The sequence below is a fragment of the Chiloscyllium plagiosum genome, unplaced genomic scaffold (genome assembly GCF_037043375.1).
Source record: "Chiloscyllium plagiosum isolate Xiang-an unplaced genomic scaffold, Cpla_swu_hap1 HiC_scaffold_16, whole genome shotgun sequence".
NCBI classification, from domain to species: domain Eukaryota; kingdom Metazoa; phylum Chordata; class Chondrichthyes; order Orectolobiformes; family Hemiscylliidae; genus Chiloscyllium; species Chiloscyllium plagiosum.
In genome coordinates this window covers 63,304,203-63,322,137 of record NW_028270154.1, presented here as the reverse complement: position 1 = coordinate 63,322,137, position 17,935 = coordinate 63,304,203, and the positions used below count along the sequence as shown (strand labels likewise).

The 17,935-nt window shown below is 40.0% G+C and overlaps 1 protein-coding gene across 3 annotated transcripts in view; it reads right to left on the bottom strand.

The window, feature by feature from the left end:
• Positions 1-14,579, bottom strand: part of bnip1b (BCL2 interacting protein 1b) — a 29,550-nt gene extending 14,971 nt beyond the window's left edge. Inside the window, exons 1-3 of one of the 3 annotated variants that reach the window (XM_043703852.2) lie at positions 14,465-14,579; positions 10,345-10,437; positions 8,928-9,019 (exon numbers count right to left, since the gene is read on the bottom strand). In XM_043703852.2, the coding sequence (XP_043559787.2) occupies positions 8,928-9,019; positions 10,345-10,437; positions 14,465-14,512 (233 nt within the window). In that variant the 5' untranslated portion in view covers positions 14,513-14,579. Of the gene's footprint in view, positions 1-8,927; positions 9,020-10,344; positions 10,438-14,166; positions 14,363-14,464 lie in introns of those variants that run through there. The other 2 variants (XM_043703849.2, XM_043703851.2) reach the window with 2 other exon arrangements.
• Positions 14,580-17,935: the final 3,356 nt, after the last annotated feature.

Genomic DNA, 17,935 nt, shown 5'->3' with positions numbered 1-17,935 from the left:
CAGGACGCCTTCTTGCAGATCATTTCAGAGAACATCTCTGGGACACACGCACCCACCAACCCCACTGCCCCGTGGTTGAACACTTCAACTCCCCCTCCCATCTGGAAAGGACATGAAGGTCCTGGGCCTCCTCCACCGCCAAACCGTTAGCACCCAATGCCTGGAGGTGGAATGCCTTATATTCGACCTTGGGACCCTGCAACCACACTGAATAAGTGTGGATTTCAACAGTCTCGTCATTTCCCCTCCTCCTACATTCTCCCAGTCCCAAGCCTCCAACTCCGTATCGCCCTCCGGACTCGTCCATCACTCCCCCCTCTGACTTATCGCCTTCTCCCTCACCTTCATACACCTATCACTTTCCCAGCTACCTCCCCCCAACCCAAGCCCCCTCCCATTTATCTCTCAGCCCGACCCACAAACCTCATTCCTGACGAAGGGCTTATGCCCGAAACATCAATTCTCTTGCTCCTCGAATGCTGCCAACCTGCTGTGCTTTTCCAGCACCATACTCTTGACTCTGATTGGCAGTCCTCACTTTCTCCATGTGCAAATTAGTACTTTGGTAATAATTAGGGAGGCGAACACAAGGCTGAAAGAGGTGTGGGATGACGAGTTTCATTTCATTAAACACTGGCAACAACACTGGGACAGAAAGGAACTCTACAAATGAAACAGACTTTACAGTAAAAATTTAAGCAGTGTAAACTAATTACAGCAGGCAAGAAGTAGGAAATGCCTAAGTGCAACACTGGAGCGAAAGGATAGACTAGGATGAAGTAGAAGGAACAGATCTTGCAAATTTCAAATTCAACTTGGATTGCAAGTCATTAGTCATTACTGAGGTATGGCTCAGATGGTTGGGAGTGATAACTAAATGTAACAGGTTGTAAAGCCTATTAAGGTTTTCTCGGGAGGATGATGAACAAGAGAAGCAAGTGGCATAAGATTAATTGGTGAACACAGTTCAGAGTTTGACAAGATTTATATATATGGTAGCTTTTGAAAAGGCATATCATCTGATTGACTGGATTAAGATGCTGAAGGATAGAGCAGTAGACTGCGAACATAGACCACTCATAAGGAATGTGTATATAGGACAAACAGGAAAAGTGATAGCAGCTAATATAGAGTCAAAACTATGTGAAATTTGAAGAGGTGTCTGACAAGATGTTCATCATCAGTTCTCTTTAATGACTATGCAGAAGCCATGATCAAAGATTGCTCTGAAGACACAATCTGATGTTAAGATGAGGGTAGTTAGAAGAGAATTATAACAACAATTATGGAAAGGTAGCTTTGAAACACAGATTTGGAAGAGGATGCAAAAGATCTGTTGAAGTGCTGAGGCGAAAGAATAAACAAAGGAAATTGTTGAACATACTTATGAAAAGGCAGAGAAACTGTTAGGGCACATTTTAGAAGGAAATATTAATAAGAGATGAAATGAATGGTATATTTTAAGGAAAGAGAGAAGCAGGATTGAAGAAAATAACAATGTTCAATGCCTTCAAAATTAAGGAAAGCTATTGGTAAATTAAAAGATGGCAAATGACGGAGAACATGGAACATGGGGCGGCATGGTGACTCAGTGGTTAGCACTGCTGCCTCATAGCGCCAGGGACCGGGTTCGATTCCACCCTCAGGTGACTGTGTGGAGTTTGTACATTCTCCCTATGTCTGTGTGGGCTTCCTCTGGGTGCTCCGGTTTCCTTCCACAGTTTAGGTGAATTAGCCAAGTTAAATTGCCCATAATGTCCAGGTGGATTAGCCATGGAAAATGCAGTGTTACAGGGGTAGGGCAGGGTGGGATGTGCTTTGGAGGATCGACATGGACTCAGTTGGCTGATTACCCGTTTCCACACTGTAGGGATTCTACTTTTATGAACCAAAGATCTGCCTTTGGGCAAAACATGCATGCTGCAAATAATCTACAATAAAGATTGGAAAAATTGTAGAGTGAGAGAACTGCCTTAGCAGACAGTGAACATTATAAGGGTTAAATGGAGCAAAAAAAAAGGGATTTGTGGCATTTATCCATAGGACCATGACAATAGCTTATAAGTTTGAGACTTTTTTTTGTTAACGAATGGCATTAAGGAATGTACGGGCAAAGAAGGCCATAAGAGGTTAGGTTACAGGTCAGCTACGATCTCACTGAATGGCAAGTCAGGATCAAAAGTCTAAATGGTCTACACCTTTTTCCTAAATGTCAAAGTCTGCTTTTCCAAACACATGATTACATGAAAATGTGTTCTATTAACAAATAATCAAAGCTGTTGATACCTGATGAACTTTTTCTCTTTGAGTTGTTTTTAGAATGTTGCCATCACTGGGTAGGATAGCACTCATTGCCCATTAATTGCTATGTATTAATGCTCCTACCACAACCGGTAACCTATTTAGGGTTACCTTCTTCATAACCTTTTATGCATCGGCACCTTTTACCTCTGCTCCAGTTCAGGTAGCTACTCTCTTTCTTATTCATCTTAGGTAAAGGTGATTTTTTTTGCCTCTTCCTTTTCATTCAGGATTCTATTCTTCTCGTGGTCACTTCAAACTGCAGTTCTCTTGCTTTCTCTCTCTCTTAACTTGATGCTTGAATTTTCTTCTGCCTTATTTGCAGTTTTACATTAATACTTACTCCAATTTCAATCCGATAAATTATACCCAAAGCAACGTTTGAGAGTTCTCCTCTTCTTGGCATCATCAACCATTATGGTATTATGGTGGCAGAAAGGATGTTTGAGGACTCGTCTAGTGAGGTAGTATGGGCTGAGATTAGAAACAGGAAAGGAGAGGTCACCCTGTTGGGAGTTTTCTATAGGCTTCCGAATAGTTCCAGAGATATAGAGGTAAGCATAGCAAAGATGACTCTTGATAGAAGCGAGAGTGACAGAGTAGTTGTTACGGGGGCCTTTAACTTTCCATATATTGACTGGGAATACTATAGTTCGAGTACTTTAGATGGGCCTGTTTTTGTCCTATGTGAACAAGAGGGTTTCCTGGCACAGTACATAGACAGGCCAAAAAGGGGCGAGGCCACAGTGGATTTGGTACTGAGTAATGAACTCGGCCAAGTGTTAGACTTGGAGGTAGGTGAGCACTTTGGTGACAGTGACCACAATTCGATTATGTTTACTTTACTGATGGAAAGGGATAGGTATATACTGCAGTGCAAGAGTTATAGCTGGGGGAAAGGCAATTAGGATGAGATTAGGCATGATTTCGGATGCATAGGATGGGGAAGGAAACTGCAGGGGGTGGCACAATTTAAATGTGGAGCTTATTAAAGGAACAGCTACTGCGTGTCCTTGCCAATTAAGTATATGTCAGGAAGAAGAACATTGTTGAGTGAGGGAGCCGTGGTTTACTAAAGAAGTTGAAGCTCTTGTCAAGAGGAAAAAGAAAGCTTATATTAGTATGAGATGTAAATGCTCAATTCGGGCGCTTGAAAGTTACAAGTTAGCCAGGAAAGACCTAAAGAGTGAGCTAAGAAGAGCTAGAAGGGGACATGAGAAGTCATTGGCAGATATGATCAAGGAAAACCCTAAGGCTTTCTATAGGTATATTAGGAATAAAAGAATGAGTAGAGTAAGATTAGGGCCAATCAAGGACAGTAGTGGGAAGTTGTGCGTGGAGTCAGAGGAGATAGGGGAAGCACTAAATGAATATTTTTAGTTAGAATTCACACTGAAAAAAGACAATGTTGTTGAGGAGAATAGTGAGATATAGGCTACTAGACTAGAAGGGAGTGAGGTGCACAAGGAGGAGGTGTTAGCAATTCTGGAAAGTGTGAAATTGGATAAGTCCCCAGGGCCAGATGGGATTTATCCTAGGAATCTCCGGGAAGGCAGGGAGGAGACGGCAAAACCTTTGGCTTTGATCTCTATGTTGTCATTGCCTACAGGAACAATGCCAGAAGACTGGAGGATAGCGAATGTTGTCCCCTTGTTCAAGAAGGGGAGTAGAGACAATCCTGGTAATTATAGACCAGTGAGCCTTATTTCGGTTATGGGTAAAATGTTGGAAAAGGTTACAAGAGATAGGATTTATAATCATCAAGAGAGGAATAAGTTGATTAAGGATAGTCAACACGGTTTTGTGAGAGGTAGATTGTGCCTCACAAACCTTAGAATACTTTGAGAAGGGGACCAAACAGGTAGATGAGGATAAAGCGGTTGATGTGGCATAGTGGATTTCAGTAAGGTATTTGATAAGGTTCCCCATATAGGCTATTGCACAAAATACAGAGGCATGGGATTGAAGGTGATTTAGCAGCTTGGATCAGAAATTGGCTAGGTGAAAGAAGAGCTGGCTGAGAGGTGGCAAATGGAGTTTAATGTGGAAAAGTGTGAAATGATTCACTTTGGAAAGAGCAACAGGAATAAAGAATACTGGGCTAATGGTAAGATTCTTGGTAGTGTAGATGAACAGCAAGATATTGGTGTCCAGGTACATAGATCCCTGAAAATTGCCACCCAGGTTGATAGGGTTGTTAAGAAGGCATATGGTGTATTAGCTTTTATTAGTAGTGGGATTAAGTTTCAGAGTCATGAGGTCATGCTGCAGCTATATAAAACTCTGGTGCAGTCACACTTGGAGTATTGCGTCCAGTTCTCGTCCTTATAGAAAGGATTCATTTGGAAAGGGTTCATGAAGAGATTTACTCAGATGTTGCCTAGTATGGAGGGAAGGTCTTATGAGGAAAGGCTGAGCGATTTGAGGCTGTTTTCGTTACAGAGAAGAAGGTTGAGAGGTGACTTAATTGAGACATATAAAAGATAATCAAAGGGTTAGATAGGGTGGACAGTGAGAGCCTTTTTCCTCGAATGGTGATGGTTAGCACGAGGGGACATAGCTTTAAATTGAGGGGTGATAGATATAGGACAGATGTCAGAGGTAGTTTCTTCACTCAGAGTTGTAGGGGCGCAGAACAGCCTGCTTGGAACAGTAGGAGACCTGCCAACTTTAAAGGCATTTAAATGCTCATTGGATAGATGTATGGATGAAAATGCAATAGTGTAGATTAGATGGGCTTCAGACTGGTTTCACAGGTTGGTGCAACATAGAGGGCCAAAGGGCCTGTATTGCACTATAATGTTCTATTTTCTATTACTACACCAAATAACTCACAACAGGAAGGAATTCCTGCACACAGTTTACTATCGTTCAGTCACACTGAGAAGCATTTGGGGTACAAACTAGCAGAGCACAGACAGGTAAGGAGTGTGGTCTGGTGTCTAGAAAACTGGAATCAGGCACTGACGACAAGAGAAAGGAGTGTAAAGCAGTAGTGCTGTACGTTTTTGGACTGGGTGTCAAAGCTCATGATCTAGATCTAAACCTCAAGCCATAATTTGGATATCCTTGATGAAGACTTTTAAAACTCAGTGCATTCTTTACATATTGGTTAATAATGATTGACTAACTTTATGTTCCAGAATATACTAGATTTCATCCCCTTTCTTTGTGTATATATATTGTTTCTGTGGATTTGTAACTGATGCTAATGAACAGAATAATTTTATTTTGCTTTGTCTCAAATCTTTATGGTTATATAAAATGGTTTAATAGATTATTAAGATTTTGCAACACATATCTTGAAGAAGATGTATTTGATTATTTAAATAACAGAAAGAATCTGATCGTGATCATGTCAGTTGGACAGCCTTGCATAAAAAGTGCTCATATTTGGAGCCACCAAGCATCACTAAGATTAACATTATACAACAGCCATGAATTAGAACTGTCAGTTATCTGTGTTTTAATCAGATTAATTCAATTCCTTGGAATGTAAGCTTATTTTCTTTAAAGTCAGGTTTTGCTTGGTGCAAGCAAGAACATATTTTTTAAACTACTTTGCACAAAAAAAACAGACACACCTAAAGCAATTTGGAACCTAAACTTTGTCACAATCTCCATCAAGATTGTTGCCTTTCAAAAGAGGATCAAACTTCTAGTTTCCAACTGAATGACATTACAAAATTTAAAGTTTTAACATTTTTACTTCAACAAATGATAAAAAAACATTTTTAACTAAATAATATTTTTATAGGCAACTTATTTCTATCAAAACATCCCACAGTTGCTCCCAGCTTTAAATCAGTTCCCGCAATTATCTCCAGGCATTTTCCGCAGCTTTCATAGATGATCTTACATCCACCACCAGCAATAAAGCCAATTCTGATTATTCTTTTCCCTAGTTATGCCAGAATTTTTCAGACTTTTTAAAAAGTTGCAGGGCGAATGTATTTGAATGAAAACCATTTCCCTCCTGCTGTAGTTTGCAAAGCCAGGCAGCTTTTCACTTCTCTAACCACAGGAAAAACTGCTGTTTGGAATTCATTTATCTGTAAGGAAGCTTGTAATTTGATTTCAGAGATGGCTTCTGTTGCCCCATTTCCCTATTGTAACGTGAAACATGTTAATTCTGTATCCACGTATAAATCCTAATTAGTTATCCTCAACAACATAAATCTCTACCATCTCAGAAGTAAATGGTCAGTTTATGGTACAACGATTTACAACCAAGTGCATCAACATTTTTCTGAGACTTTGGGAGACTCAAACCTTACTCATTTTTAACACAGAGGCAGCTCCTATTGCATTCAATACTGTGCATTTTTTCCAACCAAAATAATCTGGGCTTTCCATTGATTTCTAACAATCAAACCAGCCAGACTAACCATTTGTCAGACTTTAAAACAGGTCACATGAGCCCAATCATTTACTCAATTTAAAATATGTAATTCCAAAACATAATTTTATAAAGCTCAAATTTTGTAACAATGATTCTCCCAAAAAGAAACAGTTTCAAAAAGAATTTTGAGGGAGTTTCTAAGATTTGGGAATGGCAGATATTGGTAATAAAAGAAGAATCCCTTTCTTAGAAGTGCTGTAACAAATAAAAATCCAAATGGTAATGCTTTATATTAACTATATGAACATAAATTGTGGTCTATCATGGAATGCCTCAGTGTGGTGAAACTGAGGGAGTACTGAATGAAGAGAGGTGTTGGCTATTTAAGAATTCTCCTAACACCTATCTCTGGTTTGTCCTTTCTATGTCCTACTCACTTGCTTAAAAAAATACTCTAACGATAACTTGGGTGTACTTGTTTTAAAAAAAAGTAGGCCAACACAATGCAATACAACATACGAAAGAACTACATTACAGGAGGCAGAACAATAAGAATTCAGGAACACACATCTAGCTTTATGCTTCACATCTGTTTCAGGCTTGTCAAAATGCCCATCTTTATTTGCTGATCTTTAGAAGTAATTTATGTCAGAATCTAGGTAGTTTCGTGTCAAAATACAATTCATTTTGGATCCAATCCAATATTCTTTCTTCATTATAAAGGGAATATTACTTTGTAAAAAAGTTATTTAATATTGAACATTTTGTGAATTGCACAACAGTTGTCTCACAAACTTCATTGAGCTTTTAGAGGAAGAGGATTGATGAGGGCAGAGCTGTAGATGTGATCTATATGGACTTCAGTAAGGCGTTCGACAAGGTTCCCCATGGGAGACTGATTAGCAAGGTTAGAGCACATGAAATACAGGGAGAACTCGCCATTTGGATACAGAACAGGCTCAAAGGTAGAAGACAGAGGATGGTGGTGGAGGGTTGCTTTTCAGATTGGAGGCCTGTGACCAGTGGAATGCCACAAGCATCGGTATTAGGTCCTCTACTTTTTATCATTTACATAAATGATTTGGATGCAAGCATAAGAGGTACAGTTAGTAAGTTTGCAGATTACACCAGAATTGGAGGTACAGTGGACAGCGAAGAGGGTTACCTCGGATTACAACAGGATCTTGACCAGATGGGCCAATGGACTGAGAAGTGGCAGATGGAGTTTAATTCAGATAAATGCGAGGTGCTGCATTTTGGGAAAGCAAATCTTAGCAGGACTTATAAACTTAATGGTAAGGTCCTAGGAAGTGTTGCTGAACAAAGAGACCTTGGAGTGCAGGTTCATAGCTCCTTGAAAGTGGAGTTGCAGATAGATAGGATAGTGAAGAAGACGTTTGGTATGCTTTCCTTTATTGGTCAAAGTATTGAGTACAGGAGTTGGGAGGTCATGTTGCGGTGTACAGGACATTGGTTAGGCCACTGTTGGAATATTGCGTGCAATTCTGGTCTCCTTCCTATCGGAAAAATGTTGTGAAACTTGAAAGGGTTCAGAAAAGAGTTACAAGGATGTTGCCAGGGTTGGAGGATTTGAGCTATAGGGAGAGGCTGAAAAGGCTGGGACTGTTTTCCCTGAAGCGTCGGAGGCTGAGGGGTGACCTTATAGAGGTTCACAAAATGATGAGGGGCATGGATAGGGTAAATGGACAAAGTCTTCTCCCTGGGGACGGGGAGTCCAGAACTGGAGGGCATAGACTTAGGGTGAGAGGGGAAAGATATAAAAGAGACCTACGGGGCAACCTTTTCACACAGAAGGTGGTACGTGTATGGAATGAGCTGCCAGAGGAAGTGGTGGAGGCTGATACAACTGCAACATTTAAAAGGCATTTGGATGGGTATATGAATAGGGAGGGTTTGGAGGGATATGGGCCAGGTGCTGGCAGGTGGGACTAGATTGGGTTGGGATATCTGGTCGGCATGGACGGGTTGGACCGAAGGGTCTGTTTCCATGCTGTACATCTCAAGACTCTATGACAGATTTTTTTGATACGTGTTTAAATGTATGTGCTTGAACTTTTCAGGGATCAATTAAACCAAATAATAAATCCTTTCGGACTTGTTTCCTTTTTAGTTGCAATACAGTTTCAAATAATTTTAGTTTCCTACTTTGCTTATAATGGATCGTCATTGGGATTGTAAAGGATTTTGTGGAAGAGAAACTGTTGTAAAGTTTGAAACTATAATTATCCCAAGAGTTTCAGACTTACCAAAAAATATCATTTACCTTAACATTTGCTTGCGATGATTCTCTACTTCAGCCAGTAGAGCTTGTTTATCAGATTCTCTATCTTGTTCCTTTGCCATCTGTTCTAGGTCCTTCAAAAATATCAGGAAATTATGTTAGCGTTCGTACATGAATGAACCCACTTAAAGCCCAACAATGACTCATCAGAAGCCAGAACATCCAACTCTACATTAATAGAGTGCAATAATTTCCTCTATAACTCTTTCCTCTACTATCCACTTTACAGACACTAAATGGGGAGGCCCAATGAGCTTCAAACCAAATGATGCCTTACCTAGTGCTAACTTTGTTCATCCTCGGAGATTGAAGGTGCACTCATGTATGGAGCATGAATTTTCAATCCATTTCAACAGGCAATGTCATTATCACACTCCTGGGTCCTCTTACTGCACAAATACATACAGAAGAGTGGGTGCCAATTTCCATTAAAGGTAGGCACACAGGTCACTGAAGAAAGCAAATGACACCACTGAACCCAAAGAGGTATTTATAGTCAATGCAAACATTACCTCTTTCCAATTTTGAAAACTTCATCAATGTCTCTGCCTTCAATTCTGCCCCTCAAATTCAACTATTCACGCTCATGTTTATTATGTACTTTGGTTATGTATCCGAGGTAATTAAAGGTATTTTCCAAACTCAAATTGCTGCTGTTGTTACAGACATCAAGAATAGAATTGAGTTTAAGTTAAACATTCTTAAGAGTTGAACTGTCAGCCAATACTTCCTGCAGAAACTCACTCAGGAATGGCCACATGGATGAGATCCTAGGAAGTTGCAGACAATACTTTCAAAAGAGACTGAAAGACATTAATGGATAGAATCCGAGGAAACAAGCCAAGAATTTTGTAGTTTTCATTTTTAGCTGTTAGAACCGATATAGGAATAGACAATTAGTGATATATATCAGAAAGGCTAATTGTCACTTACACAGAACTAAAAAGATTCCAAAATCGCACAGGTACAGGATCTTACCAAAAAAATCAATATGTGCTTCGAACTAAAAGTGATCAATGATTGTTGAGCAAAGGTATTGAGCACAATTTCTCAGTTTAATTATGTGCCTGTTTCAAATGATGATATAGTCATGTTTCTTCAATTAATGCAGGAATTGCTGGTAAAACTCAGCAGGTCTGGCTGTACCTGTGGGAAGAAATCAGAGTTATCATTTTGAATTTGGTGGGTTTTTAGCAGCATGTGATGAAGAGTCACTTGACTCAACGGTAACTCTGCTTTCTTCCCAAAGATGCTGCCTGACCTGCTGAGTTTTGCCAGCAATTTCTGTTTTTGTTTCACATCTCCAACATCTACAGTTCTTTGTTTTACATTGTTAACATTTCTCATTGAACGTTTAAGTAAAAATATCTACTAGAAAGCCATTCAAGTCCTCACTCACCTGTATTCGAAGCCGGAGTTGCTGAAACATGACTTTCACTTTAGCATTTAATTCTGTGAGTAAGCTCAAGGGTCCAGGACTTTCTCTGATATCCTGAAGGGAAATCAACAGGTACTCACTATTCAAATCTTCTAACTGTTTTACTGGTTTAACATTGCACAGATATGAGGGATTCTTTACCACTGATGGATCAAAATGAAGTCATAATTGTTTTACAGTCTATTGAGAAGTAATTGAAAGCATATGGAAAATAAATCAAAACTAATAAAATACTGTAAATTCAAAGCAGTTTGATCAACATTTGTTACATAAGGATGTTTAACTATTCAGATATGATAATAGAAACCTCTAATTTAACAAATGCAATATATTACTAATCTGCTTTATCATTCAATATTACAATAAAGGTTTTAGAGTTAAGTTACAATTTAACAAGAGAATGAAGAATTTTCAACTGTCTGTAGTCAGCTTAGCATTAAAACTCGAAATATGCTTTGATTGGTAAAATTGAAAATTAATTTGGACAGAAAATCTGAATGCTGAGAAACATTATTTGGTTTAAAGCCAACACAAAAATGAAAAGTTACACTACTTTATTTAAAAAAAACTGTTTTGACTTCCATTTAAGTGTGGCACAATAACTTAAGTAATGCAAGTGGGCAGGACGGAACTGAGATTGCATGTTATCATGAGAATACCACTGGCAGTTTCACTTGCAATGTATTATCATTTTTCACCATTGCTTTTATCCTTTAGGACACGAGCATAAGAAAATGTGCTAGATCATGACTAACCTCAACTTCAACTCCTCACCTACCGCTGATTCATACTGTTTACCTAAGATAAAAAAAAGTACACCCAAATCTTGAGATTTTCAATTTACAGAGCAGCTGCAGTCAAAGAACTACAGATTTACACCACATTCTTTATGAAAAATGATTCCTAACTTCATTCTTTTATAATTCCCCACCACAGTAAACAGCTTCTAATCTATCAATTTATTTTAGTGTTTTACAGATCTCAACCCACCGGTCTTCAAACCTCATAAACGTCTTGTTTATGAAATCCATCTTTGTAACTTAACCCCTTAAGCTCTGCTATAATTTCAGTGAATTTGCAACCTATTGCAATCTTAGATAAATATAGCTTTACGGAGGTAAAACAGCAGAACCCAACACTGACTGCAGAACCTCAGTTGGAGTTGGTCCCATACTCTATACAATGAAATATCTCTTCTTCACTTTTATATTCCAGTCCCCCTTGAGATGGAGGTGAACATTCCAATAATTGATAATGTGTACATGGACACCAAACCCCTTTTGTTTCTCCACAGATTATAGTCTACTGCCATTAAGAACATATTCCTGAATGTTAACCGCCTTAAATGATTTGGAGAACATCCTCCAGATGAATTGCTGCATTGGGAATCACAGGCATACACGTGAGAGAGAGGAAAGAAGCAGTCATGGAATTCTGCTTTGTTTTCCAAATGTTTTATTTACAAGGCAGCTGAATGAAAGGGAGCTTTAGGAGCCACTGTTTTATCCACACAGACCAGAAAATGGCAGAAAGTCTCATAATAGCCAAAGACAGACTAGGGTAACCTTTTCTAGTTATAAGTCCTTTGTGTGTTCTGTTCTTACACCGAGCACTTCCAAATGCTGATTTCCATCAGCAGCAAGAAAGCTCTCAAGTCAGTCAGAGGGTTGATAGACACAGATCTGTATTTCTACCTGCATTTACAATCATACTTGCATTTGTTTCTACAGAAATTGTGGTTCAGATAACCTGCTTCTATCCAAAACTGAAGAGTGAGCTCCTCCATTTCACTGGTAAAATGAAAATGCTGTTCATTTATAAGGAAACTGAGAAAATGCACATCACATTCAGAAATTCCTACTCATCTGTTTAAAGATAAACTTCCTAACAAATCTAAAAAGTGAACACCTTAAAATATTGAATCATCACTTCTGAACTTCATCTGTTGCGTGAACTTATACACACAGCAAATCACTAGCAAATTTTAAATATAACTTAAGAGCCATTTCTGTTACTTCTGGATGGAGCAGGTTATTCTTTATTATTTCGTCATCTAGAACAGCCTGAAGGTCCACTAATGGTAACATCCAATTTTTTTTCAATGATTGCAGGATTTTCATTTCCAAAAGTCTGCTTAAGGACCAAATAAGTGATCACACTCAATATTTGGTTTAAACCAAAATTTATTCCATGGTTAAAAAACATTGACAAGAGCCGATAAAAGCAAGACAACATAGAAGTTCTGGAAACAAACCATGGTTTAAAAACATCATCTGCACAAAAATGCAGGACGAAAAGGTGCCATGAAAATGTAAATGTTACTCTGACATGATTTACGTTATTTTGTTATCATCACCAAAACTCATTCATTCTGCCCAGAGTGATTCAGAGGCTGGCATTAAAAAAATCCCCTTGATGTATGTGGATGAAAAGTGCACACGCCTACACAATCAAGAGAGTGTGGTGCAGTGGTCAACTGGTGAAATTTAATACAATTGATAAAATTGAAAGTTGACCTCACAGTGTTGCAGTGAAGTTATCAATTATTGTAAAAGGTATTCTGGTTCACTAATCCAGCAGGCGAAAGTGAGGACTGCAGATGCTGGAGATCAGAGTCAAGATTAGAGTGGTGCTGGAAAAGCATTGGTCAGGCAGCATCCGAGGAGCAGGAAAATCAACGTTTCGATCAGGAATGAGGCTGGGAGTCTCAGGGGTGGAGAGATAAATGGGAGGGGAGTGGGGCTGGGGAGAAGGTAGCTAAGAGTGCAATAGGTGGATGGAGGTGGGGATAAGGGTGATAGGTTGGATACGAGGGTGGAGTGGATTGGTAGGAAGGAAGATTGGCAGGTAGGAAAGTCATGAGGATGGCGCTGAGCTGGAAGATTGGAACTGGAGTAAGGTTGGGGGAAGGGAAATGAGGAAACTGGTGAAGTCCACATTGATGACCAGGGGTTGAAGTGTTCCCAGGCAGAAGTGAGGCTTTCTTCCTCCAGGCGTTGGGTGGTGAGGGAGCGGCGGTGGAGGAGGCCCAGGACCTGCATGTCCTCGGCAGAGTGGGAGGGGGAGTTGAAATGTTGGGCCACAGGGCGGTGGGGTTGATTGGTGCGGGTGTGCTCTGCGAGAAGGTGTCCAGTCTCCCCAATGTAAAGGAGACCGCATCGGGAGCAATGGATGCAATAAATGACATTTGTGGAAGTGCAGGTGAAACTCTGATTGATGTGGAAGGCTCTTTTGGGGCCTTGGATGGAGGTGAGGGAGGAAGATTTGGGCGCAGGGTTTGCATTTTCTTGCAGTGGTAGGGGAAGGTGCCAGGAGGGGAGAGGAGGGTGGGTTGTTGGGGGGCATGGTCCTGATCAGGTAGTCACAGAGGGAACGGTCTTTGTGGAAAGCGGATAGGGGTGGGGAGGGAAATATAACCCTGGTGGTGGGGTCCATTTGTAGGTGGTGGAAATGTTGAGGGATGATGCGGTTTATGTGGAGGTTGGTGGGGTGGAACGGGAGGATGGGGGGAGGGGGGCAACAAATGCTGGTTTTGACCACGTCGCCGACATCCCATGAAAAAAAAACCAGAAGCAGATACTTATTGTTCACAATTACTGGACCTTTAATGGGGAAGCTGCTATAAAAACACAGATCTACAATAGTTTACAGTTTGAATCCACACTCCGGGTCCAATGTCCGAACACAATCTGCCGGCACACGCGCACAGTTCGGTCCAAATCATTCTGGATTAACTGCTATTTTTCTGTATTGCCACAACGAGTGAAGCATTGACAGCTTTACCTGGACCAACGCCTTTATTTCCAGATCATATTTGATGATTTCTTGCGCGCAGATTCTGACGTGAACATCCGGAACCACCACCATCTTTCCCCAGCGGCTACGGAGGCCCAGAGCCGCCTGGGCGGAACGCATTTCTCCCAAAACAGACCAGCAGCCAAAAGGCAACATCACCCTGCTGCTGTAAACACTAAAACGTTACACTTCCAATCTCTGTTTCTGCAGCTTGATAGCAATGCTTGTAGCGCTTTTATTATTTATTGTTAAATATAAAAGGGGTTGTACTCATCCTCGTACTTACGAGTGAAGATTGAGTGATTAGCATCTCTTCTCCCAGACAACGGCCCATAGAATTTTGGAGGTCCAGTCAAAATATTTTAGTGAGATTTCATGGAAGTGTTTGAAGAATAAGACCTGGTCGGATTGTGTGTGGGTAATGAGGGACAGACCAGAACAAACAGGCCTTAATAAATCTGATTTTATACCACCTAACAGACACCCAAGATTGCCTCCCACTGTTCAAAACCTATCTATGTGGTGAATTAATTTGCAAATGTTAATAAAAGTCTATTGTGTCTTAGAATGGTGCACTGTCAATCAAAGAAACCCACAAAACTGTCAAACTAGCATCGAAATGTCCTTTGGACAGCATTCTAGTGTTGTTGCTCTATCACAATAAGTGAATCAAATTTGGGCTATTGTTACTGAGATTTGGATGTATGACCAGTCCTGGTACCTAATTGTATTTGCTACCTCTACCAGCATGTGGTACTGGGTGAAGATTCCTTGCGGTGGTGGTTTGACTAACCCTCATTTTTTTTTGTCTTGGACATATCTGTATTCAAAAGGCAGTCACATCCCTTAGCTTAATTACATCAAATTTGATCCATAGTCAGGGAAGGAGGGTGTGACTGAGTGAGTCATGTAAGGGGATCCACAATTTAGCTCTGGAAGTTTTCCAGCTTTCTTTCTCACATGGTTTATGGGCCTATGGCCAACAGTCTTGATAACTCTTGGATGAGATCTTTCTCCAAAGGCTTCTGCGGGAAGTCTCAGATGATGAAATGGGTTCCAATGGGAGGGAATCTTCACTGGACCATCATCTTTAGTTACAATACTCTATGTCATCATCACCTTTATTGAAATTTGTCCCATACACTGCAAGAGTAGAAACAAGTTGCCTTCTCTGGGTGTCCTCCAACTCACCAATGTCCATCTTTGAAATGAGTTGAGAAATATCTCCTCCATCAGTCCATTGTCCTTGACAGTTGCATGTTTGTGTCCCTAGTCACTGAAGTTGGCTACGGGAATGGGTAGACTACCCTTTTCTCCCACAGTAAAGCTCCCAATGTTATATCAAGTGAGAGTTTTCCATGTGACCCATCATGTTGTAGCAAGGCCCCATGTTGACAAGTTGGAGACACTGGCATGAAAGTTCAAAAGCAGTCACTGCACAGATGGGTAAAAAAACGATTCCCTGCTGTTAACATTTATTAAAGCCTGATACACCTTGAGTGCATGGAGCATGCTTAAAGACTGCTGAGCTACATCTGCCAACCTTAATTTTCTGTTTATAGCATCTTTCCAAAGTCACCCAAATATCTTTGAACACATTCAACTTAAAACCATGAATGTTCTCAATGTCTCTACTGCCACCGGAATATCAATCTGGCTACAACCCATAGGCAGTCCTATACTGCCTGTCCCTGATTAATTTGAGTAAGAGATTCAGGAGGATGACGTGACTAAAAAACATTTTCAGCTCCAGGGATATGGAAACAGTGTCTTCTGATTCAGCTTGCTTGCACTCATAAAACCATGGCTGTAGCTATGTCAGTCTCGTGCTATCCCAAAAACCATTCTCAGTACCTCAAAGGTCTGCTGTGGACTTATTTGAATCCCTGGTCATATTCCTAATATTTCCCACTAGGCTTTCCATATGTTTGATCATGAACACCACCTGCTTGTTCTTATTGAGGCTCCTGCATTGCCATAATCAGCTGTGCTCCCTCAGTCCAGTCTTCATTCAATGAATTATCAGATGTTTCTAGTCTTCCTCCAAATCTGTCAATTTTTCTATTCATTGTCAAGTAGAATATTTGAGCAGGAGGAGCCTGTGCCTGGATTTCAGATACCAGAACAGCTTTGACTTCCCTCATAAACGTTGCCATTTTCAAATCCTCTGCCATCATCTCCAACCTGACCAGGCACTTTTCAACCTCATCAGCCTGATGCTTGTTCTGTGGAATCCTGCTGACAATGCTAGAAATATAATGTAAGATTTAAGCATGTGGATGAAGCACAGACTCTTTATTCCACAGGCATCAGGTCTTTACAAACATAAGGGGATTTTAGAGTTAAACTAGGAAAACAAGGTATTTGTATGGAAATAATCCTTTGCCTGTCTCTCCCTGTCTGCATGTAATCTCTTTTCTGACAAAGATGCTCCATCCTTCAGGAAGGATGCAATCGATCACTGAAACTCTCCTTCCACACCACTGCTACATGCTAATGGAGGCCCCATTACAGTTATATGAACATTAATCTCTTCAGCATCATTGCTTTATACAAAAGTTACATGGGATTTTTACTGTGTTTGAATGGGACCACATTCCATTTTCCACCCACTTTCCCCTAAGAAAATAAAAAAAATTGGTGCTCCTGTGAAGTATTATAAACTATTGATGGTATTGTCAAATGTTACACTAAAGATAAACATCCTGAGAAATACCTGTCCCAAAAATATCTTCAAGTCAAGACCTGTTTTTTAAAAAGCATTATTAAAATACTGTTTGCAAACAGTGTTTATTTAGTATTATCAGTGAGATGGGGTTGGGGTTTGTAATTAATAATTCATTTGAAAATGGATTATTTTACCAAAGAAACTATATGGAACCACCACAGCAAAACTCTCTAATTCTGCCTGATTATTTAATTGTCCACAAATAAGGGAATGAATTGTAAAGTTTTTGAAAAAAGAAACCTGATGATATGTCTTAACTATAATCCTTGCAAACAAGTTTGGTATGGAAAACACTTGAAAAAAAAATGATGCCATTATTTGTTAACTTTCACATAAAAACCCTACATTTTATAATGTTCAATACAGAACTCAACATTTAATACTGTCAAAATACTGAGTTGCAATTAAATACTGTACTCTTTTTTTTAAACAGGGTCCCTGCACTGTGTTCTGAAGTGAACCTTTATTAGTATAATAATAATAAAGCAAAGAACAAATGAACTAAGTCTATTTGACCTTGACAGCCATAGATTGTTCTTCATTGTTTCATTTTTATAATACCAACTGAGACAAAGGGACTTTTTTTTGTCCAAATGTTACTCATTTGCAAATAAATTACGGTACAGCAAATGTACACAAAAATACTTAAATACTGGTTATTATGAAATGCTCAGATTTCTTTCATACGTTATTCAAGTGTTCAAGGAGTAGAACAGTGGCTAGCACTGTTGACTCATGGCGCCAGGGACCCAAGTTCGATTCCACCCTTGAGTGACTATCTGTGTGGAGTTTGCACATTCTTGCCATGTTTGTGTGGGTTTCCTCCAGGTGCTCTGGAATCCTCCCACAGTCCACAGATGTGCAGGTTAGGTGGATTTGCCATGCTAAATTGCACATTGTGTCCAGGGAGGTGCAGGCTTGGTGGATTAGCCTTGGGAAATGTAGGGTGACAGGAATAGGGTAAGGGATGGGTGGGATATTCTTCAGAGGAATAGTGTGGACTTGATGGACCAAGTGGCCTATTTCCAC